A 24188-nucleotide genomic window follows, 5' to 3' on the forward strand; every position below is an offset into this window, starting at 1 on the left:
GTGACGTCTGTGCCACAGAGCCGGTCCAGATGTATCTGCCCGGGAAGCGGGGTGGATGGGCAGGAGGGTGTTGGGAAGGCACGCAGCATTCCTGTTCTTGGCCAGAGCAAATCTCATCAACCTGTTCTTTCCCTTCCCTGGTTTAGGTGTCAAATGTGTTAATATTTTGTATGAGGGCAGGGTGCTGGGGGTGGAGGCCGCAGCTCTTTTCAAGGGATATTTCCTACCTATTTCTTTTTAAGTCATCATTTTTCTCTCCATACTTTTTTTTTTTTTTTTTTGCAGAGGTATTTTTAGTCAGCTCTTAGAGAGAGTTGCAGAGAGGTTGAGTTGAAGCCCAGAAAATGACTGAGACATCTTTGGAAAATTTATGACTTTTCTTAGGAAATGCTAGAACCTTCTATTGAAAGTGAGGGGGCCATAAATTTTCTTACAAACACCTGCCTTTATATTTTTATAGCAATGTCTGCCATAGATCTGTACACCAATAAGGATATCTGCAATACGACTGTATGTTCTCAGAGCAAAATCCTGCATTAAATTGTAAGATTTTTAAAAATTAATGAGTTGCTTTTTTCAATTGACATTTGATTTGTCCACCTTCCTCTCTATTTGAGGTTTGAATTTTTACTTTTTATTCACAGGTGACTTTGGTGGTGATTCTCTAGGCCCGGCACAGACATACTGTACCTTTTTGTTCAGTTAGCTCTTCCTTCTGTATCTTCTCTTTGCTGGCAGGTGCTTGGTTGATGGTTATGGGAGCTGGTTCTCCTTTGACTCTCCCTGGCAAATTAGCATCAGAAGCAGCAATCTCTGCATGTTGGAAACAAGCAGTTAAAATACCAGGAAGAATCTGATGTTGTGTTTCTTCTGAAGAATACTCAGAAAAACTCATTAGCCAGACTTGGTAAAACCTCTGAATTACAGATTTTTTTAAAGATGCAATTATACTGCTTTCAAGGACGTTTTGAGCTAGTTAAAAAGAAGAAGATACTGCCATCTCAACTCCATGTATGTTTATTGAGAGCCTGCTGGGCACGAGTCACTAGGATAAGCTCTGGGATATGAGATGAATAAAAAATGTTCTCTGAGCTCATGGGGAAGACAACAAATAATTATAACACCTGGTGAAAAGCACTATAAAGAAAAGATGGGCTGGTGGGGAGAAGGAGAGGGAGGGGAGGAAGGAGGAACAAGCACTGGCCTGGGTGCGTTCATCAAGTTCATTAGAAGAACTGACATTTGAACTTGGTCTCTGAGGGAGGGGTAAGATTTCCCCATCTCAGGGAGGCCTGGGGGGGCAGGGATGGCAGTCCTGGTTGAATGCTAGAGCTACCAGGCCAGACACACTTTATGCACTCTTGGCAGGCAGCATTGTCTAGTGGTTAAAAACCATTGACTCTGGATCCACCTGCCTGGGTTTGAATCCTCCCCCTTACAAGCGTGGTGACCTTGGCAAGTTACTTAACCTCTCTGTGTTTCACTTTCCTCATTTGTAAACTGGGGATAATAATAGTACCTGCTTCATAGTGTTGTTAGGCAGACTAAGTGCGTTAGTAATTATTGTGTGTTTGGACAGTGTCTGGCACATGGTAAGTTTGATAAATAAATTAATAAAACCCTGCAGAGTGAAGGGTTTGTCAGCTCCCTAGAAGAAAAGGTAAGAATCAGCAGCTGAGAAGTCTGGGAAGATGATAACAACAGTGGCAGTATAGTTTTGGGATCTTCTCATATCCTGTCATTAAAAAAGACACAGTAACCGGACAGCAAAACCAAAAACCTGTGCACAACATTTACAGTGAAACTAGATGACAAGGTGTACTCACGAACACCAAAGTACAAGCTAATGGCGACAGACTACCAACAGCTAGAGACAAGCATGTTATTTGCATCTGTGTGGGAGAAAGCAGAAGGAAGCAATGGGGGATCCCAGGGGCCTGAGGACAGGAGACCCGAAAATAGCCCTCAAGACTCCTGGAAAGCTTGTCTGGCCAATTTGAGATTAGCTGCTGAAAATGAGAGTGTTTTGCCAAGTAAGGTCTAAGGGACTGGAGCAGTCTGGCCCCTGTGAAGACTTGAAACCGACCCACTAGGGCTTTTTGCTGGGACTGGACCCCACAATGAGGAGAATGCTGAAAGTGGAATGAAAACTGACCAAGTGACACAAGAGACAAAAGAACGATCAGGTAGAGATAAAAGTGAAGGACGGGGAGGTAGCCAGGAACTATCATAAAGCAAGATGCTACTATTATTTTTTAGCGGCTTTATTCAGGTATAATTTATATATCAAAAATTCACCTGTTGTAAATATTACAGTTCAATTGTTTTAAATAAACTTACGGAAGCATTGCAGTCATTGGCACAATTCAGCTTTAGAACATTCCATCACCCTAAAAGTTCTTCATGCCTATTTGTAATCAGTCCCCACTCCTACCCCCAGCTCCAGACAACCACTTATCTGCTCTATAGATTTGCCTTTTCCAGAAATGTCACATAAATGGGATCATAGAATATGTCGTCCTTTGTGTCTTGCTTCTTTCTCTTAGGATAATGTGTTTGAGGTTTACCCACGTTGTTGAATATATCAGTAATCACTCCTTTGTATTGCTAAATAGTTTTTCCATTGTTTATCCGTTTACCAGTTGATGAACATTTGGATCATTTCCACTTTGGGGCTATTATGAATAATGCTGCTATGATCACTCATGGACAAATCTTTCTGTAGACATATGTTTTCATTTTCCTTAGATAGATTCATCAGAGTGGAATTGATGGGTCATAAGTTTATGTTTAACTTTTAAGAAACTGCTAAGCTGTTTTCCTGAGTGACTGTACCATTTTACCTTCCTAGCAGCAGTGTATGAGAGTTCCAGCTTCTTTCCATTCTCTTCAACATTTAGTGTTGGCAGTTTTGAAATTAAAGCCAGTCTGGTGGGTTTGTAGTGGTATCTCGTGATTTTAATTTGCATTTCCCTAATGATTAATGACGTTCAGCTGTTTTGCATGTGCCTATTAGCTATTATATCTTCTTTGGTGAAACGTCTTCAAATCTTTTGCCCTGTTTTCAATTGGATTGTCTTCTTATTATCAAGTTGTAAGAGTTCCTTATATATTCTGGATACAGGTCCTTTATCAGATATATAATTTGCAGATATTTTCTGCCAGTCTATGGCAGGTGTTCATTTTTTTAAATTATGTCATTCAGAGAGGAAAAGTTAATTTTGATGAAGTCCAACTTAACCAATTTTTCTTTTTATGGATCGTCCTTTTGGTGTCATAGCTAAGAAATTTTGGCCCAATCTAAGACCACAAAGTTTTTCTCCTGTGTTTTATTACGGAAGTTTTATAGTTTTAACTTTTACACGTAGGCCTCTAATCTATTTTGAGTTAATATTTGTGTATGGTGCGATGTAAGAGTCTAAGTTAATTTTTTTTTTTTTTTTGCATTTAGATATCCAGTTGTCTAAGCACCATTTGTTGAAAAGTCAACTCTTTTCCCATTAAATTGCCTTGACACTTTAGCAAAATAATTAATTAATTGAGCATAAATATAAAGGTTTATTTCTGGGGTCTCTGTTTTGTGTTGTTGATTTATATGTCTATTCTTAAGCCAATAGCACACTGTCTTGAATATGTAGCTGTATTGCAAGTTTTGAAATTAGGTAGTGTAAGTCCTCTAATTTTGTTCTTTTTCAAAATTATTTTGGCTACTCTCAGTCTTTGATATTTCCATATGAATTTTAGACTCAGCTTGTCAATTTCTACAAAAAAAAAAAATGCCTGCCAGGATTTGAATAAGGCTGGCAGTGAATCTCTAGATCAATTTAGGGAGAACTGCCACATTAACAATAGTGAATCTTCCAATCCATTGTCTCTTCTTTTATGTAGATCCTCTTTAATTTCTCTCAAAATCTTTTTGCAGTTTTTATTACACAGGTTTTGAATTTTTTGTTAAATTTGTTCCTAAGTAGTTTATTCATTTTATGTTATTGTGAATGAAATTGTTTTTAAAATTTTATTTTCAGATTATTCTTTGCTTATATATATATATATATATATATACATATATATACTATTGATTTTTATATAGAGATGCTGTATCTTGCAACCTTGCTGAACTTGTTAACTAGTTCTTATAATTTTTAATAGATCGATTACTTAGGATTTTTACATATGGGATCATGTCATCTGTGAATAAAAACAGTTTTACTTCCTCCTTTCCAAACCATATGTCTTTTATTTCTACCGTCACCTTATTGCACTGCCCCGAACCTTCAATACAATGTTGAATAGAAGTGGCGAGAGCAGACCTCTTTATCTTACTCCTGCCCGATCTTAGGGAGAAAGCATGCAGTCTTTCACCATTAAGTAAGATGTTAGCTGTAGGTTTTTCATAGATACCTCTTTGTCTCTAGTAATATTTCTTCACTTAAAGTCTGCCTTATCTGATATTAATATAGCCACTCCAGCCATCTTGTGGTTACTGTTTACATAGTGTATCTTTTTCATCCTTTTGCTTTCAACCTATTTGTATCTTTGAATTAAAACACCTCTCTTGTGTATCTCTTGCAGATAGCGGATAGTTGGAGCTTGCTTTTTTTATCCAGTATAAAAAAAATTGCCTTTTGATTGGAATATTTAACTCATTCACATGTAATGTAACTACTGACATGATTAGATCTACATCTGCCATTTTGCTCTTTGTTTTCTGTATGTCTCATGTCTTTTTTATTCTTTGTTCCTCCCTATGGCCCTCTTTTGTGTTAAACAAATACCTTTCAGCATTACATTTTAATTCCTCTGTTGATTTTTTACCTGTATTTTTTGAAAATTTCTATGGTGGTTCCTCTATGAATTATAAAACATATCTTAAATTATCAATCTATTTCAGTAAAATATGCAGGTTGGCTCTAATATAGCTTTATTTCCTCCCTCCTTTTGCTACTAATGTCTCTATATGTTATAAACACAACAGTGCAATATAATAATTATTTCCTCATACAATCCTATTTTTAATATAAATGAAAAGAAGAAAAGATTTTAAAATATATTTAAACTATATTTAACCACATATTTATATTTCTAGTACTCTTACTAATTTACTCCTGTGGTTTCAAATTACCTTCTGTTGTCATTTCCTTGTAGTCTGAAGGACTTCCTTTAAAATTTTGTATTGGGCATGTCTGCTAGATATGAATTCTCCCACTTTTTGTTTATCTGGGAATGTCTTTATTTTGCCATCATTTTTGAGTGACAATTTTACGCCATGCAGAATTCTTGGTGATTTTTTTTTTCCTCTCATCACTTTGAGTATATCTTCCCCTATGTTTGATGAGAAGTCACTATTAATCTTAACTGTTGTTCCCCTCTATGTGATTAATTATTTTTCTCTTTTACTTTCAAGATTTGTTTTTCAGCAGTTTTATCATTATGTGTCTGTTTTTCTTCAGCCTTTTTTTTTTTCTCTGTTCTTTGGATTGGATGATTTTTATTCATTTATCTTAAGTTCAGTGATTTTTTAGCTATCTCAAAGCTGCTGTTGAGCCCATTTAGGGAATTTTTAATTTTAGTTATACTTTTAAACTCTAAAATCCCCACTTGGTTAATTTTTATAGTTTCTATTTCTCTATTGAGATTCCCTATTTGCTGACTTGCTATTTTCTTTTAATCTTTAAACGTAGTTTCTATTAATTCTTTGATCATACTTATAATAGGTACTTTGAAGTCTTTGCTAAATCCAACACGTAGGCTCACTCAGAGTGAGTTTATATTGACTACTCTTTTTTTTTTAAAGTATAGGTCATGCTTCCCTATTTCTTTGATTGTCTCATAACAGATATAGTACAACCATAAACTAAAAAATGAAAGGAGAATGCTGATAGCATATGCAGAAAATAAGATTTTTAGCTTTTCGGTAACCATAATGATGGTGATATGATTTGATATTGTGAAATGTTTTCGTGTAACACAAAATAGAGCAGCTTAATAGTCATGGAATGTTCTAATTCTCTTATCCCCCATGTCCTTGAGAACCAGGATTCTTGGTGTGGGAGAAAGGCAAAATAGATTTAAGATAGAAGGAATCAAGGAAAAACTCTGTAGTCCTGAATTTGTTTTTTTCTAATTTAATTTTTTAAAAGTATAGTTGATTTACAATGTTGTGCCCATCTCTGCTGTATAGCAAAGTGACTCAGTTATACGCATATAGACATTCTTTTTTTTTTTGCGGTACGCGGGCCTCTCACTGTTGTGGCCTGTCCCGCTGCGGAGCACAGGCTCCAGACGCACAGGCTCAGCGGCCATGGCTCACGGGCGCAGCCACTCTGCGGCATGTGGTATCTTCCCGGACCGGGGCACGAACCCGTGTCCCCTGCATCGGCAGGTGGACTGTCAATCACTGTGCCACCAGGGAAGCCCCAACATTCTTTTTTTTTTAATATTCTTCTCCATTATGGTTTATCACAGGATATTGAATATAGTTCCTTATGCTGTACTGAAGGACCTTGTTGTTTATCCATCCTATGTATAATAGTTTACATCTGCTAATCCCACACTCCCAGTCCTGTTCTCCCCTACCCCTCTCCCCCATGGCAACCACAAGTCTGTTCTCTGTGTCTGTGAGTCTGTTTCTGTTCTGTAGACAGGTTAATTTGTGCCTTATTTTATTTTATTTTTTTATTGGAGTATAATTGCTTTATAATTGTGCCATATTTTAGATTCCACATATAACTGATATCATATGGTATATCTTTTTCTGACTTACTTCACTTAGTATCATAATCTCTAGTTGCATCCATGTTACTGCAAATGACATTATTGCATTCTTTTTTATAGCTGAGTAGTATTCCATTGTATATATATGTACCACATCTTCTTTATCCATTTGTCTATCGATGGACATTTAGGTATTTTCCATGACTTGGCTATTGTGAAATAGTGCTGCTATGAACATTGGGGTGCATGTATCTTTTTGAATTATGGGTTTGTCCCGGTATATGCTCAGGAGTGGGATTGCTGGATCATATGGTAATTCTATTTTTAGTTTTCTGAGGAACCTCCACCTGTTCTCCATAGTGACTGTACCAACTTATATTCCCACCAACAGTGCAGGAGGGCTCCCTTTTCTCCACACCCTCTCCAGCATTTGTTGTTTGTAGTGTAGTCCTCAATTTGAATGACTGAATTGGAAATATCAGTATGAAATCATTAGGTATCTGTGTGTGTGTGTGTGTGTGTCTGTATGTGTATTTGTGTGTGCGTGTGTGTAGATATACACATATATGTGTGTGTGTGTGTGTGTGAGAGAGAGAGAGAGAGAGAGAGGAGGTCCTTTAAATAAGTCCTTCAGAGAGACAAGGAGAGGAGAGGAGGTTTGGCTCAGTGACTGACCCGGTAGCAATGACCGTCCCTAGTGCCTAGGTTGTGATCTTGAAGTATCATTTTCCAATTTAAAAAACCTCATTCAGTTCTGGGGTAGGAAATAAATAAGACAAGCCTGTAAAATCTCTACATATCAGATAGCAAGAGAACTATCAAAGATTTCTAGGGCTATGTTTTCTAACATGGAATTCAGGCCATATATGGGACAATTTAAATTTCAAGAAGGATAAAAATTGCAATAGCCTCATCAAATATGTTTAAATTCATGAGTTCTAATTCAGTATCTAACAAAGTAGACAGAAAGAAAGAATCAAATGTTTTTCCTCCATTTACTGTATGAACTGGAAAACCAAATATTAGATGAAGGGAAACACCTCCCTATAAAATTATTCCAGCTAGTAATTGAAAATGCAGTGAGAGAATTAGAATGTCACCATTTTGTAACTCCCAGTGAATTAACGTATCTAACCAGCAAGCATCAAGGGCAGCTAACAGCAAAAAAAGAGCGACAGCTGGACCCAATGTGCCTCCTGATGGAAGAACACATGACTGGCAAAGTCTTGCAAAGGGATTGAACCTGAATGGGTGAAGCCTCAAAATCCAGCTCCCAAATGCAAGAAATACAGGGAAAGGAGGAATATATCCAACTGCATGACTCTGTGGTTTTCCTATCGAACTGCATGACTGTGTGGTTTCCCAGCCAATGGGAATCTCTACAGGTCAAGCAGTTCAGATTCTTTAACTGATTAATTGTAAGGAAAAGAAAGAGGTAGAAAGGGAACCTGTAGACTAACCGAGATTTTAAAGACTCATCAAGTAAGAAAAAAAAAAAAAAAGGGCAAGTGCAGGGATGTATACTTGAGTGATTGAGCTGTAAATGAGGCCATGACTAGGAAAGTCAGGGGGGCAGTTACTTTGGTTGGATGGAGAGGCCTGTTAACTGGGATGGGGTGAGTGACAACGATTCTTTTCTTTTTTTTAAAACTTGGGTGATAGTTACAAGTGTTTTTGCCTTGTAATAATTTCTCAAGCGATATATTTGTTTTATGTGGCTTTCTGTATCTATTTTTTATATAACAAAAAGTTAAAAAAAATAGTTGGGGTGGATAGAAGGACACCGAGCAGGGGCAGGGGGAGGATCCCTGCACCGGGGATCCCGGTCCTGGCTCCGCTGCCCGCTCAGCGCTGTTGGGCAGGCCTCTCCCATTCCATCTCTGGGACTCAGTTTCCCTCTCTGTCAGTTGAGGGTAACGAGTCCTGTCTGCTCACTAGGTTGGTGGGAGAACCATCTGGAACAATGGGCTGGGGGTGGCGTGGGACCAGCTCGTGTCACTTCAGAAGAAGTCGATGATGGCGAACATTTACTGAGCAGTGACTGTGGCCTCATGTGATCCTCACAGCAGCCCTGTGACTAGCAGGTGTGCAGCTGGTCTTACCCTGGAAGACCCCGTCTCTGTCCTGAAGCAGCTGAAAGTCTCTTTTTCTTTAAAAATATTTATTTTAGGGCTTCCCTGGTGGCGCAGTGGTTGAGAGTCCGCCGGCCGATGCAGGGGACACGGGTTCGTGCCCTGGTCCGGGAGGATCCCACGTGCTGGGGAGCGGCTGGGCCCGTGAGCCATGGCCGCTGAGCCTGCGCGTCCGGAGCCTGTGCTCCGCAATGGGAGAGGCCCCAACAGTGAGAGGCCCACATACCACAAAAAAAAAAAAAAAAAATTATTTTATTTATTTATTTGGCTGCGCTGTTGTCTTAGTTGCAGCTCGTGGGCTCCTTAGTTGAGGCTCGCCAGCTCCTCAGTTGCAGCATGCTAACTCCTAGATGCGGCATGCATGTGGGATCCATGCACGGGTTCCCTGACCAGGGATCGAACCCAGGCCCCTTGCATTGGGAACGTGGAGTCCCAACCACTGCGCCACCAGGGAAGTTCCCAGCAGCCGAAAGTCTTAGGGAGGCTTTCTTGATGAAAGAGAGGACTCATTTGTAATTATCTTGTCAGGGGTCTATTAGTAAATGTCCGCTCTTCTGGATGGCTTAGAAGGGCTTGAAAATAGCTTATTCTGCTGAGCAAATTCAATATTCTCCCCACAGATCATGTTTGCCCTGCTCATGGGCTTAACAAAGCTTTTTTTCTATAGATGGTGCAAAGGTACAGTTGAGCTCACCATCTGAGTGATTGGATGTGAATTCTGACTGGGAAGGGCCACTCTGTGAGGCATATGATGAAAGCATCTGATGTAGAAGCTTGTCCTAATGAATTGTGGACAGACCCGTTTTTATATTACCATCATTTTGTCAATGTTAGTCTCCTTGTCCATCCTGGTCCACTTCAGAGTTCTCTTTCTGCCGTGAAGGTTAGCCCACGCGGCAGAAATGCTCTGCTGTCCCTTTGTTGTCTGCCGCCACTGGCAGGGGCCATGAATCACAGCCCTTCTTCAGAGCCAAGTGTGTCCCGGTAGGAATTTGGCCTGGCTCTCGCTGTTCCCAGCCTTCCTTGCTTCTCTTCTGCCCTGTCGTGCTTTTGCTTTTGTGTCATGGGAGTTAGTCACAGTTTCCAGACTGTTTGCAGGCTTCTGCATGACAGGGATCATCAACTTTTCTGGGCACTGGAGTCAGACTGGGCCTGGGTTCAAATACCAGCTCTTCTGTCTGTGGGCTGTGTGATGATCATGGGCACGTTACATAATTTCTCTGAGCCTTTGTTTCTTCGTGTCTAAAACTACAGAAGATGCTAAATACCTGTCAGTTGAGAAAAAAATTTTGACCATAGTATATGATGGAAACCAGTTCTGATGTTGCAGTATCTCCTGCTAAACCAGAGGTACACAAACGTACCAGTGTCTGTCTTTGGCTTTTACCCGATAACAGTTTATGTGTGGAACGGAGGACCAGGTGGTGGGTGGTGCGAGGGTTAGGGGAGGGTGGGGAATGGGAGGATTACATGATTTTGAGCGCTGGGCCAGCGACTTTACAGGCGTCATCTTATCCAGGCCTCAGGAGCAGGTATTAGTCCCATTTTACAGATGGGGAGGCAGGTACTGCAAGGTGAAGCCTGTTTCCCGGGCTCTTACCCCTCCTGTGGAGGCCCAGCGCCTGGTAATGTTTCCCTTCGCCTTGTTTCCAGATGTCTCACATTCCAGTCTCTGTTCCTCGTCCCATGATCACTCTCAACCTTTGCCCTCTCCTTCTTTTCTATCCCCAACTTACTAATCTTTCCCAGCCTGACTCACAAGAACCTGTGAGGATTCCAAGCGGCACCATGCTGCCTCAAACTGGGCAATGCTGCTTTGTTTTCCCCGAGAAAATTCCCGGAGGCTTTTATGTGCCTGCTTCATGGCCAAGGTCCTCCTTTCCCCTCCAAGGGTGCCTGCTCTGGTTTTGAATGGGACCCTCGGGCTGACCTGGCCTGAGCGCTGCCTTCAGAGTTGCTGCTATTCCCCGTCCCCACTCAGCTCTCCTCACCCCCATCTCTTGCCTGCTTGGCTCCTGAAGGCGTTTGGACCCGTGACTCCTGGACATTTAAAGTCCTATATATATTTTTTAATTTTATTATTTTATTTTTGGCTGCGTTGGGTCTTCGTTGCTGAGTGCAGGCTCTCTCCAGTTGTGGCGATTGGGGACTGCTCTTCATCGTGGTGCGCAGGCTTTTCATTGCGGTAGCTTCTCTTGTTGTGGAGCATGGGCTCTAGGCACACGGGCTCAATAGTTGTGGCTCTCGGGCTCTAGAGCGCAGGCTCAGTAGTTGTGGAGCACGGGCTTAGCTGCTCCGCGGCATGTGGGATCTTCCTGGCTTGAACCCGTGTCCCCTGCATTGGCAGGCGGATTTTTAAGCACTGCGCCACCAGGGAAGTCCCTAAAGTCCTATATATGTTATTTTTAAACTGAGTCCCTTGGATTTTTTCTCACTTGTCATAGCTTTTGAAATATTGTCCCCAGAGGTTGTTTTGGAAATGCAGTTCTGTTTCCCGCTATTGGAATGGAAGTGAACACTGTCCTCTTATCCTTGTATTGAACCTTCAGCTTAAGTACTGTGGTCCATCTGGAAGGACTGTCCCCCCACCTTGGTGTCCTCTCTGCCTTTCCCCCTCTCCACAGCCCAAGTGACTGGATGAACAGGGTGGTCAGAAGTCCTTCTAACTATGTGACCCTGCTTCTTAGAATTCATGAATGTTTGAAGCCATGTTGTTAGCAGACCAGTTCTACCTCCTAGATTGTTTTCCTTCTGCTTTATTACTGACATTTTAAATGAGTATTAGATTGGCCTGGTGCGTATCAGGGTTCCACGTAATAAGCTATGTCCCTTCTTGGAAGCAGGCCGTGGAGCCCTGGCCTCTCTTGCACTCCTCGTGCTACATGTGTGTGTGTCTCCCACCTCGGGCTGGTCTCGAGCAAACACTTCCCTCTGTGGAAGTGAACGATGTTGGTGCTGAGCTGTTCTCTTGTCAGCTTTGTATCAGGCTCTCCTAGAACTTTAGTGGCTAAACCTCCTGGACCACTACTTTGAGCCACTAAACTACCTCTAGTGGCTCAGCCACCCAAGCTCACGTTTTTGAGTTCAGACTGGCCCCTGTTGACTGATTCAGAGCAAACCTGTATTAGCTGAGCCAGAACAAGAAGGACTCAACTGCTAACAGCCTTGGTTCCTCTGCCTCATCTGTGTTGTTGGGCTCTGCCCCTTGCCCGGTGGCCTTTGGCAGAGACTCTCTGCTCCTCCCCATGGGCACCAGCACTCCTAAGCGATGTCGCCATCCTTTCCTGCGAGAGTGACCACAGGGCCCCAGGAAAGAGCTTTTCACTCTTCCACCTGACATCCGTCGTGTCTTTTGTCATCGTGAGCATGGTAGGCTTTCAGTAAATAGCAGAGTGAATGAATGAATCAAACTGGGGAATATCTCTTTTTTTTCTTCAAAATTAAATGACTCCAGAGAAGTAAAACAGACTTTCATGTCTGTGCATTGACTGGAAGGTAGATTCCAGAATTCCAAAACCGTTTTGACCAATGGCAGAGTTTTGAGGATGATAGTGATAATCATGGCGAGTGCTGAAAAAGCACTTACTCCGTGTATGAACTCATTTAATTCCTACAGCCAGTCTATGAGGTGGGTACATGTGTTCTCACCATTTTACAGATGAGGAAACCGAGGCAAGCACTTGCCCAAGGTCAACAACTAGTTAAGTGGAAGAGCTTGGGTCTGAGCCCAGACTGACTCCAGAGTCCGCCTTCTGTTTTGCCTCAGTTTGAGGACGTAGATTAGACGAGTACATGGATTTCCAGGTGGGTGCCCTGAAGAGCGAGCCTCACGTGTTAGACGCGCTCTGGTTCGTTTGTTAAAAGTGCTGTCAGATTGAGGAGTCCAGCTCTGCGTTAGGTACTGTGAGGCCTCTGGGTCACGTTGAGCCTCGTTACGATCCAGGTCTGCAGGAGGAAGCGCGTTTGTTGGCGAGCCCAGCATTGCGTCCCCGGGGTCCTCTCCTCATGCGCAGTGGACACTCGCTGTGTATTGTTTGAATGAGGATTGATACCTTTTGATTCATTTCCAAAGGTTGAAAGGAAGGAGGATGGGAGAGTAGCAGGCCTTTCCGTATCCCGTGTTTCCCCAGAGCCTCGGGGTCGGGATGAGGGGAGAGAATGGGTAGGAGGGTGCGTAGTCCTTCCGTCTGAGCCCCTACGGCAGTTTGTCCGGCTGTCATACATCACAGGCAGGACAGTTTGTCTGGCTGTCACATGTCACAGGCGTGAGCAGGCCGGGCCCCGCAGGGCTCCCTGTGCCTCGTCCACCTGTGTCTCTGCTGCCGGGACCCAGCTGCTCCCTGTACTGCGGCTGCCTGGCCAGCTGACTAGGATGCCTGGTCTGCTCTGCTTTTGTCACAAGGAAGCCCTCGTTGCCAGGGTGGTCCAAAAAATGTTGTTAAGCCTAGTATGACTCTCATTAGGTTTGAAATGAGACTTACGGAAGCTTCGCCCGCTTGTTCAGGTCCCGGCGTGCACAGTTGTCACACCCTCCATTGCTATATCTAGGTTGCAGCTGGCTTGCTCCAGTGATCAGAGAGAGGCCTTTGCTAATGAGGCCAAGGTTGTGGGTTTGATCCCTGGCCCTTGACTACAGCAAGCCATCTGTCTTCACAAATGCATGTCACTGGATCTGAGGCAAAGAGTGTGCACAGAGGGAGAAGCTGGAATCCATTCTGGGAAAAACAGCTCCCTGACAGCCGGCCAGAAGTGGCCTTCCGTACTGTGAAGGATGTCTTTTTCTTCTCCCACTTTCCGGATCTGGAGTTCTGGTTTCGATTCCAGACTCTTTCCACATAGATGGTACTAAGGGTTGTATAAATGAAGGGGAAGCAATTCCCAAGCCTGAGAACGAAGAGAAATTGACCTAGGGATATATGGTATCCCTTTGTGTTTTTCTAGGGTTGTAAGTGCTGACAGTGTCCAGACACTGACAGGGTGGATCTCCTGGTGTGAGAAGGATCTCTTCAGTTGTCCTCTTTGTGATCACAAACATGCTTTTCAGCCAGGAGATGGGGAAGGGGATTTCAGACTGTAAGCTTGCCCTCACCCCACAACAAGCTTGCTGAGGGTCACTGGGTACCTGGTTGGCTCTGTGAGGCAGTTGGGACAAGAAGAGGTGAGTACAAGAGGGCCTGTGCTCTCAAGATGACTGCAGACATAAATACAAAGGAAAAGCACAGGTTTAGTGTTGTCTACACTCAAAATAGGTACAAATTTGGACTTCCCTGGTGGCGCAGTGGTTGAGAATCCACCTGCCAGTGCAGAGGACACAGGTTTGAGCCGTGGTCCGGGAAGATGCCACATGCCGCAGAGCAACTAAGCCCGTGCGCCACAACTACTGAGCCCGCGCTCTAGAGGCCGCAAGCCACGACTACTGAGCCAGTGTGCCACAACTACTGAGTCAGCGTGCCACAACTGCTGAGCCCACATGCCACAGCTACTGAAGCCCGTGCACCTAGAGCCCATGCTCCGCAACAAGAGAAGCTACCGCACCGCAACGAAGAGTAGCCCCCTCCTGCCCCAACTAGAGAAAGCCCACGTGCAGCAACGAAGACCCAACGCAGCCAAAAATTTAAAAAAAAAAAAAAAAATGTACAAACTTGTTGGCAACACCAGGAGGCAGTGTCGTGTCTTCCTGGGGAAGCTCACAAAAGGTTCTCAAAGGTGGCCTTTGACCTGGGTCTTGAAGGATGACTTAGGACTCTTTAAAGAGAGAGAGGAGCATGTGGAAGGGCACCTGGGCAGCAAGGTTTCCCTGAACTGTCTGAAAGGTTTTTCCAAAAGTCTCGAAATCCTCATTATCCACACAACCCTCTAGAAGCTGGCAGGCTGGGCATGCCTGGGTACGTTGCTTGCTACAGGCGTGTCCCTGCTCTCCCAGGCACCCATGCTACAAACACAACTGAGGATGTATGAGACGTGGTCTGTTTAAAGGGAGCTTGCTGTGCTGCCTGCCAGTCCATGTGCGGTGAGAACGAAGGGGGTAAGAAACAGGTAGAAAATGCATCCCCTCGGGGTCGTGGTTCACTCAGCTCATGGTAGTTCTGAATTTCATTCATTCAACACATGTTTATTGAGCACCTTCTGGATGGCAGCTCTGTTTGAGGGGCTTGGGATATGGCAGTGAGCAAAACAAAGATCTTGGTCCTCAAGGCGCTTATGTTCTTATGGGGGATGTGAAGCCATCCAAGCTTCCTGGCGCTGTCCCGTGTTCGCCAGTGTGTCCTCAGGGATGAGCCTGGAACCCGATATGTAACAGTGCTCAGTAATTATTGAAATAACCTACTGCTTAAGAGATTCAGAAGCACCAGTTGGTATGAAAGAACATGGAAAAAGCCGAACGATTTCTTAGCTCTAAGAGATCTACTGTGTTGACTTGTTCTAAAATTGATCTTTAGTTATAAAGTTCTCCACCACAGAGAAGGAGAAAAAATACTGAACCTACGCTGGCAGTGGTACCTTTCCCTTGTTACCCAGGAATTTGACATCCAGTATTTTATTCACATCAGAACGTTGAGTTTCCGATGACAGTGACAGCTGAGGTTGAATTTGAGTGCATTGGTGGCCTGGGCAAACTCTGAGGTTAGAAGAGAATATGGAAGGACAGGTTAAGGGAAGAACTGTATTTTTCCACCCTGCTCCCAAGAAGTGAACGTAAAAAATATAAAAATAAAATATATTGAGCTTGCAGCTGAAATAGCTGCCCATCACCAGGTGAAATAGTTCTCCGGTCTCCGAGTTTCTCCCAGCCTCGGTTTTCCATTTGGATTTGGATTTTGGAACTCTGGCTTCCTTCCCATGTACGTTTCCCCCTTGGTTCGATTGTAGCTTTGTACGTCAGAATGTACATTTCAGAGACCAGCCTTCAGAAGTGCTGCTTTCAGGGCCCAAAGGGTCAAGAGGGAGGCCGAGCGCTGGCCAGTCAGTGCCCTCCCTGGGTGTCCTCAGGAAGTCATGCTTCTGCAGTGACCTGAGGACCAGCACACGAGACCTGGAAGGAGGTGGCCCAGGGGGAGGAGGATGAAACCTGATGGAAAAGGGAGGAGAGAAGAAAAAAAGGAAGTAGGTCAAGGGGGGGATTAGAACGTGTCCCCGTGAACCGTGCGTGGGCTTGCCTTTGCCTGGGTTTGCACGAGAGCAAGGCTGAGGACGCTGGCCTGGGCTCTCCCTGCTGGGCTGGGGACTGTCAGTGATGTTGGCAGGTTTCGCCTGCCTGTCTAGCTGAACAACCAGCTGGTGCTCGAGGGACTTGCAGGCCCTTTCTCCGTGGTAAGAGCTTAGCTGTTGGGAACCGTTCCACGTGGAGGGAAGCGCACCCAGCTCAGGAAGCGAGGTGCAGGAGGTGAACCCCAAGTTCTGACAGCTTGCCAGTGCCTGCTGCTCGAATGCTGGCCAGAACCTTCCTTTGAAGAATAGTTTACCATAATGGATTTTGACATCATTGCACTCTCTCCGTCAAAGGTGTTGAAATGGAACAAATGACCTAATGTCGAGGGTCTGTGGAAACCCTCAAAACCGGGGAAACTCCTTGTCTCTCTTCTGTTCATTTTGGAGTGGAGTTTTTAAGCAGCGGTTCATTCCAGGTAGTTCATGGGTCTCCACATTTTAAGAGTAAGAGTTTAGAGATGTGAAAACAATCACGTGGCTTTTGTTTATTTCCCTCAAATTGGGGCATTTCATAGCCTTTAGAATGTAATTCTTGCAAGTTAATTCCTTTTTTTGTTCCTTTCTATCATGATTATCCATCTAGCTTAAAAATTTTTTTTTCTGCTGTCATGGCAACAGTGGAAGTGATTGCTTGAATAAAATTATGTGACTAAAAACATGTATGAATGGTATAAGAGTTGCTGAGAATTGTATGTCTTTGCACTTAGGATATTTATTTCCTTTTCTGATATTTAAGCTGGGTGATCTCTCCCCTCCAGTCCCCCTCCCTCCTGCCCCGTGGGTGGACAGGCAGCCTCATGGTTGTCCTGACGGTGCCGTTTGACCAGCACAGCCGGAGGCCTTCTGAGACATTCTGCGGTTACTGCAGATCTGCTGTTGACAAGCAGGATTCCTCCCAGCTTCAGGAAGAACTTGGTTCTGAATCCTAAGCTCTTCCCAGAAGTAAACTGGAAGCAGCTTGAGAAAAACTTGAATTAGCCTCAAAGGCAGTGTCAATGCGTCAGGAATACGCCCTCAGCTGCTACCGGTTTGGCCTCCTGTGCGGCGTCCTCTCGGTCACGGGGACTTCCTGCAGTCGCCACCAGAGGGCCTCGGTCCTGCACGGGAGAAACCACACCTCGGCCTCAGAGGGGAATTGAATTTCTCTACCCGTCGGTTCTCATTTAGGGCAGCTGAGGCCTCACCCTTGGACACCAGGCTGCTTCACCTGGGCCAGCAGATTTTCTTTCCAGTTTTGAACCAGTTCCTAGGAGAATCTCGTTAGCTGGGAGTACTGGAGCGCATCCGATTTGTATTATGTATATATATTAATTTTCATATTAATGATGTAAAACATAGACCTTTCTCGTATGCATATTTTGTTCTTTCTTCTAGAGCTGCACTTCAGCTTGAGGGCTCACATTTCCTTTGTCAGGAAGGTGAGAGGTTGGGTCGACAGGTCCCAGCTCTCCCTCTCACTGGGTGTGGAGGTCTGAGCAAGCCGTTTCTCTTCTGTGTCCCAGTGGACCAGGTTGTGTCAGATCACTTATAGCCAGACAATTCTGTGCTTGCGTAACTGGATAGGTATCTCACTCTGCAAAGAGGGCCTGGGAGACATTCCAAATGGCCAATTCCCACCTGATAGCCTTCCCTGACTTATAACATATAGATTTGATACTGCCTACTGAAGGCTTAATTTCCACCCTGCCAAAACAGCCCTTTAAACCTGGGTCTCCAACTATATTGTCCCAGTCCCACCTTATTTCACACAGTTCAAAACGCCATTCTTTTTGTACATAGTAGGAGCTTACTCTGCGATTCTGGAATAAAATGAGACTGCTCTGCCCTGCCCATCCCCTTTTTCAGCTGTAGCTGTTTTCTCCCCACCATGTTACTTAACAGAACCGAGCTTCAGTCCAAAGCAAGTGTACTCTGGTGCCTGTGAACACAGATCCCATAAAAGCAGATGAAGGGGAAAGCAGCAGCGTAGACTGCATGTCCCAGGGCCTGTTACCTAATTTTTATTCACGGCTCCTTTAGTGCTGCCTGGACTGCCAAGCGCGAGCCTCTCTTTTCATGCCACCATAAAGCTTCTGATCTGGTATCATCTGATATGTGTGGGTGAGAGGAATATGGGAGTATTGACGTATCTGTGCCAATAAACCATTACCTTCAAGTTCTGGGGCTGTTCTTGTGAATCAGCGTCCTGGGATGTCACGTTAGGTATAAGACACGAATTGATAGCCCTTGTGAGTGCTCGTAGCATACAGAACCCACCTTCAGTTTGATTTAATCCCTTTGTGTGATTCAAAATGTCATCCAAGAAGAGAGCTGAATACCTAGAGCATCTGCCACAGACTGCAGAGGCTGGCTGACAGGTCCGCACCGGCTGACCCGCTCTGTGGCTTTTTTGGAAAGCTGAGATGTGTTCTAACGAGCAGGTTATAAATATCACGGGGTTCTGTCGTAGGAGGTGGCGGTGCTCGATGTAAAGGGACCTGCTGGGAAACGCTCCCAGCTGAATGGGTCAGGCACAGCCTTCAGAGGGGGCAGACAGCAAGTGGGGTCTGGGCACGTGGACCGGGATTTACTAACGAATTACTGTCCCTTCACGAAACGTGTCACCCTGCACATCTCTGTGAGGTGTGTGGGCACCAGAATGAGGTATGCTGGCCCCAGTCAGGTGGCGCCGGCCTCCAGCCAGCGCTCACTAGCTGTGGGAGGGGCTGTGACCCTCTGCCTCGCTGGGGGCAGGAGGGGCCGATGGGCTTACTGGGCAGTGACGTATGTCCTCGAAGACACGGAGTGGTTGCTTGGTGGAGCCCCTCATTTTTCATACCTTTTCTCTTTGTCTTGCCTGTAAAGGTTGCAGGTCACAAGAAGCCTTTCCCACGTTGCACACAGTGCCTTGTTGATACTCCTGTACCCCTTTGCCACCCACCTTGCGGTGAAAAGATAGAGGTTTCAGCACCACTCAGCAGAGCAGGAAAACTCCTCAGCCACTGTGAGGTAGAAGATAGACTCTGGAAAGATATCTTGCCTTTTGTTTTTTGCCTCGGATCTGATCTTCCGACATTTATTTTCCCGAGAAAATTGAATTGTGGAAGTTCAAAAGACCATTGATCCTAGGTCAAACTTTTCAGAGTTGAACAAAGATGGACAGGCATGTGCAGAACGATTGCTTACAGTCTCGCCAACAGCTTTTAAGTAGGCAAAATGAATTGAAATATGTGTATAAAATATCTAACATTAATACACGCCAGACGGAAACCCTGTCCCATTCTGTGTGCACACAGGAACTTGACGAGAGGAGTCGGGAGATTTAGAGAGATCCTCAGAGCAGTGGAAACGAGAACAACCCAGAACCTGCGAATGGTAAGTGTAACTAATGACTTGGCTGAGGCCCGAGGCACTTCAAGTGCCTCTCTCTCTTTCATACGTGTATTATAAATAATACATTATATATCATAACATACTATGTAATATAGACATTATACATTATAAATTATATCTCAGTGAAGCATATATATATACATATATATGTATATATATATACACATCATACGTTCACCCAAAGTCATTAGATTTTAGTAGTCACAGAATTGTTCAGCCATCACTAATATTTAATTTCAGAGCATTCTCATCACTCCCCCAAAATCTCCATTCTCCAAGCCTCAATCCCCATTCTTCCCTTTCCCCAGCTTCCGACAGCCACTAATTTACTTCCTGTTTCTATGGTTTGCCTATTCTGGACATTTCATATAAGTGGCATTATACAGTATGTGGTCTTTTTTGTGACGGGCTTCCTTTACTTAGCATAACGTTTTCAAGGTTCATTCACGTTATACCATGTATCCGTCTTTCATTCCTTTTCGTTGCACCATGATATTCCATCGTATGGATAGACCACATTTTTGTTTATTCAGTCATCAGTCAATAGACATTTTTTGTTTCCACTTTTCAGCTTTTATGAATAATGCTGCTACAAACATTCTCATGCAAGTTTTTATGTGTATATATGTGTTCGTTTTTCTTGAGTAGATACCTAGGAGTGGAATTGCTAGGTCACATGGTAACTCTACATTTAACATTTGGAGGAATTGCCAAACTATTTGTCAAATCGGCTGCACCATTTTACATTCTCACCAGAAATGACGAGGGTTCCGGTTTTTCCATATCCTCAACAACACGTGTTTATTATCTTTTTCTTTAGTTCTAGCCATCCTAGTGGGTGTGAAGTGCTGTCTCATTGTGGTTTTGATTTACACTCCCTGATGGCTAATGATGTTGAGCATCTTTTCAGTTGCTTCTTGGGAATGCTCTCTCTTGAAACAAAAAATGCATCCTGTATAGCACTTAGAAGGTATACCCTCCTGATGCCAGTGCGGTGAAGGGTTCGTTGTAGGCTGATGATTCATACCAAAACCCAGACAGAGCAAAGCAGATTAGATCCTGAGGAGAACCTAGCTGTTGGACTCACTATATGGACCATAAAACCCAGAAATAGAAAAGCTAGTTAAATAAACTGGTTGATCAGCAGCTTGGCTCTCCTGTTGACTTGAGTTCTCTCTCTTTCCTTTTAAACCTTTCACCTTCCTGTCTGGGAGACTCATTAATTATACCTCCACAGTTTACCCTTCAGAGCCAGAGTCATCGAGTGTTTGGGTGAGGCTTGGTGCTCGTGGAAGCTAAGAAGCGCCCCAGGCCCCAGCCGATGTGGCAGCCCCACTAAGACCGCAGTGTCCTTGGTCTCGTCATCCATGCTGTTGTCCTCCCATTATCATGAGTCCTTTAAATGCTGTGGGACAGTGTTCGGTTGGGCAAGGCTAAGAGATTCCTGTCCTGGGAAATGAGGCTGTATCTTCATGCTAAGGATGTGGACATACAACTCACTGGCCCAGACGGCTAAGCCATAGGCTTTCCTAGAATTATGGGAGGTGAGACAAGACGGGCGACTTCACACACACACCGCACCAAGAACTCACGTGGTCTTCGATATCTACTTATGTATTATATGATTTACGGGTGCCCTCAGAAGTTCAAACAAAACATTTTGATCTTCACAGTCCTTTAAGGGAAAAAACCCTGCAAAAATATGGATAGGGCTTCCCTGGTGACGCAGTGGTTGAGAGTCCGCCTGCCGATGCAGGGGACGCGGGTTCGTGCCCCGGTCCGGGAAGATCCCACATGCCGCGGGGCGGCTGGGCCCGTGAGCCATGGCCGCTGAGCCTGCGCGTCCGGAGCCTGTGCTCCACAACGGGAGAGGCCGCGACAGTGAGAGGCCCGCGTACCGCAAAAAAAAAAAAAAAAAAAAAAAAAATATGGATAAAAATTATTGCCATCTATCTTTTCTCTCAAACTGACCTACTCCCAACATTCCATAAAACTTCTGAACTGGTCAGCATGAATAGCTTCTTCTAAGATTTGGAAGCACAATGAAAGTAACTGGTTATATTGGCAGGTGTTCTTATAATTGTTTTAAAAGCACATTTAAAATGCCAACCTTTTGGGCTTCCCTGCTGACTCAGGGGTTAAGAATCTGCCTGCCGATGCAGGAGCACGGGTTCAAGCCCTGGTCTGGGAAGATCCCACATGCCGTGGAGCATCTAAGCCCGTGCACCACAACTACCAAGCCCGCACTCCAGAGCCCGCGAGCCACAACTACTGAAGCCCCCATGCCTAGAGCCTGTGCACTGCAACAAGAGAAGCCACCGCAATGGGAAGCCCACGCACCGCGACAAAGAGTAGCCCCCGCGCGCTACAACTAGAGAAAGCCTGTGCAAAGCAACGAAGACCCAACGGAGCCATAAATAAATAAATAAATAAATAAATAAAAATTTTAAAAATGCCAATCTTTCAAAATTGCTTGTAGACTCTCAAAAAATATATATTTTGTTAAGGAAATAAGGGGTGTTTCCTCGTTAGAAGGTTGAGTGCGTGCACTGCACTGTGAGAATCCGCTTGCTGCTTACTCCAGTGTTATTTATCAAAATTAGAGAATATCTTCCATTATTGTCTAAGGTGTATGATTTTCAAATCAATGTGTTTTAACTTATAAAAATCCTGTGAGGTAGGATTCTGACTAGAGATGTTAAGAAGGAAGACAGTTTTCTTCTTCCTTTTTTTTTTTTTTTTTCTTTTTTCTGAGAAGCCCCGTGAAGAGGCTTCTAAAGAAAGCCTGTGTAGCTAAAGCTGCCCCTGGGCACGTTCAGCTGTTAACTGACTGCTTAGTGTTAATGTAAGCGGGGGAGTCACTTCCCACTCAACGTCACACTTGAGTTGCAAGTACACCTTTGGTCTTGGTGGATGGTTCTCAAGTGACCTAAGTTAAACCGTTTCTAATCCCTTGAGTGCTTAACGAAAGGTGTGCATCAGAACCATCTGAGGAACTTTGAGCAAATACACATCCCTGTACCTGACCTCAGGAAAGCCAAGTGAGTCAGTCTGCGGCAGGGCCTGAAAATCCGTATTTTCTAGTTTCCACAAGTGAGTCTTTGCCCACTCTAGTTGAGAAGCATTTCCTGGGAAGTCTACACTGGTGCTTGGTTTCCGGTGGACATCAGGAAACTTCTCCAGCTATTGCCACTCATAAGACAGTGTTTCTATCAGCCTTAATTGCTGTATGATTCTTTTTAGATTAGCTGATAATTACAAATTTATGATATCCTTATGAGATGAAAAAGTTGCTTTGTAAACTCTGGTGTGAGACCATAGCAGAGAAGGATTTAAAAGTACATTCACAGCAACCCCATCTCTAGATAAGTACTCCAAATAATTGAAAGCAGGTGTTCAAATCAAAACTTGTATATGAATGTTCATAGCAGCATTATTGACCATAGCCAAAAGACGGAAACAATCCAAATGTCTACCAACTGATGACTGAATAAGCAAAATGTGGTCTAGCCATACAATGGAATATCATTCAGCTATAAAAAGGAATGAAGTACTGATTCATGCTAACACATGGATGAACCTTGAAAACATTATGCTAAGTAAGAGAAGCCAGACACAAAAAGACCACATATTATATGATTCCATTTATGTGAAATGTCCAGAAGAGGCAAACCTATAGTGACAGAAAGCAGATTAGCTCTTCCCAGGGGGTGGAAGGAGGGAGAATGGAGAGTGACTTCTTAGAGGGTATGGGGTTTCCTTTTAGGGTAAAGAATGTTCTGGAACTAGAGTGGTCATGGTTGTACAACATGGTGAATGTGCTAGATGCCATTGGACTGCACACTTTAAAATGGTTAACGTGGTGAATTTTATGTTATGTGAATTTTATCACAATTTAAAATCACATACAAAAAAGTGCCTTTAATGACCCAGTTTGTACAAAGAAGTTCAAGTCTTCTTCCAGACCAGCTTCTCTCCTTTCCTTCCTTCAATTCTAAATGTATTTGAAATGTATCTGGTAGCTACCAACAATTTTTAGACATTTAAACCGCAAGCTAAATATAACCGGAGTATAAAACATAAAAGGTATCATACATATTGGTGATCTTGCTGATAATTTCTCATATTTAATCTCCTTTTCTGAACTTCATTTGAGATTTCAGTGAACACAGCCAACGTCCTTCCTAATCGGTAATGCATGACGAGGTGATGCCTTTAAAATGTGCAATCACATAACCTCATTTTAAAAATCTCTCCGGAAGGTTAATACCTTGAGGGAAAATGAGATCTAGCGTGAGCTATCCAGCAGTGGACAAGCAAACTGTTTTGAGGGCAGAGACTTTTACAACCTTAGAATCCCTCCATGGCAGATACATCCAGAAAGTGAAGTTCTTTGTTCATTTTTCTCCTTTAACGTTTTTTTCTCAGCTATAGTGAGTGGAGGTTATTTTTGCTAGTTGGCGCTTCCAGCAGAAGTCATTAGCTTATATGACTGCAGTGAGATCAAAATGAGGCTGTAATGGAAGGTTTAAGAAAACAGTTCAGGAACTGTTTAGGTCCTAAAAATCGTGCTCTTATGAGATCTTTACAGATGGCTCAGTTGGGGATGATAGGAGTGCATTTAATTTCACATTTTTATAGACAGTTAAAGCTAGTGGGTCTTACTTGGGAATAATGAAGAAAATTTGCCTTTACCCAGTGGCTATCAGAAACCACTAAGCTAGTGATTTGGTTGCATTTAAGATTCCTTGTGGTGTTTTA

General features: G+C 43.7%; 1 protein-coding gene across 3 annotated transcripts in view; it reads left to right on the top strand.

The window, feature by feature from the left end:
- TTC7B (tetratricopeptide repeat domain 7B) overlaps positions 1-24188 on the top strand; it is a 239683-nt gene that overhangs the window by 87225 nt on the left and 128270 nt on the right. For all 3 annotated transcript variants that reach the window (XM_082841924.1, XM_082841925.1, XM_082841923.1), the window contains exon 6: positions 19331-19409. In XM_082841924.1, the coding sequence (XP_082698050.1) occupies positions 19331-19409 (79 nt within the window). The remainder of the gene's footprint in view (positions 1-19330; positions 19410-24188) is intronic.

This window comes from Leucopleurus acutus (genome assembly GCF_964270905.1).
Source record: "Leucopleurus acutus genome assembly, chromosome: 1".
Lineage (NCBI taxonomy): Eukaryota > Metazoa > Chordata > Mammalia > Artiodactyla > Delphinidae > Leucopleurus > Leucopleurus acutus.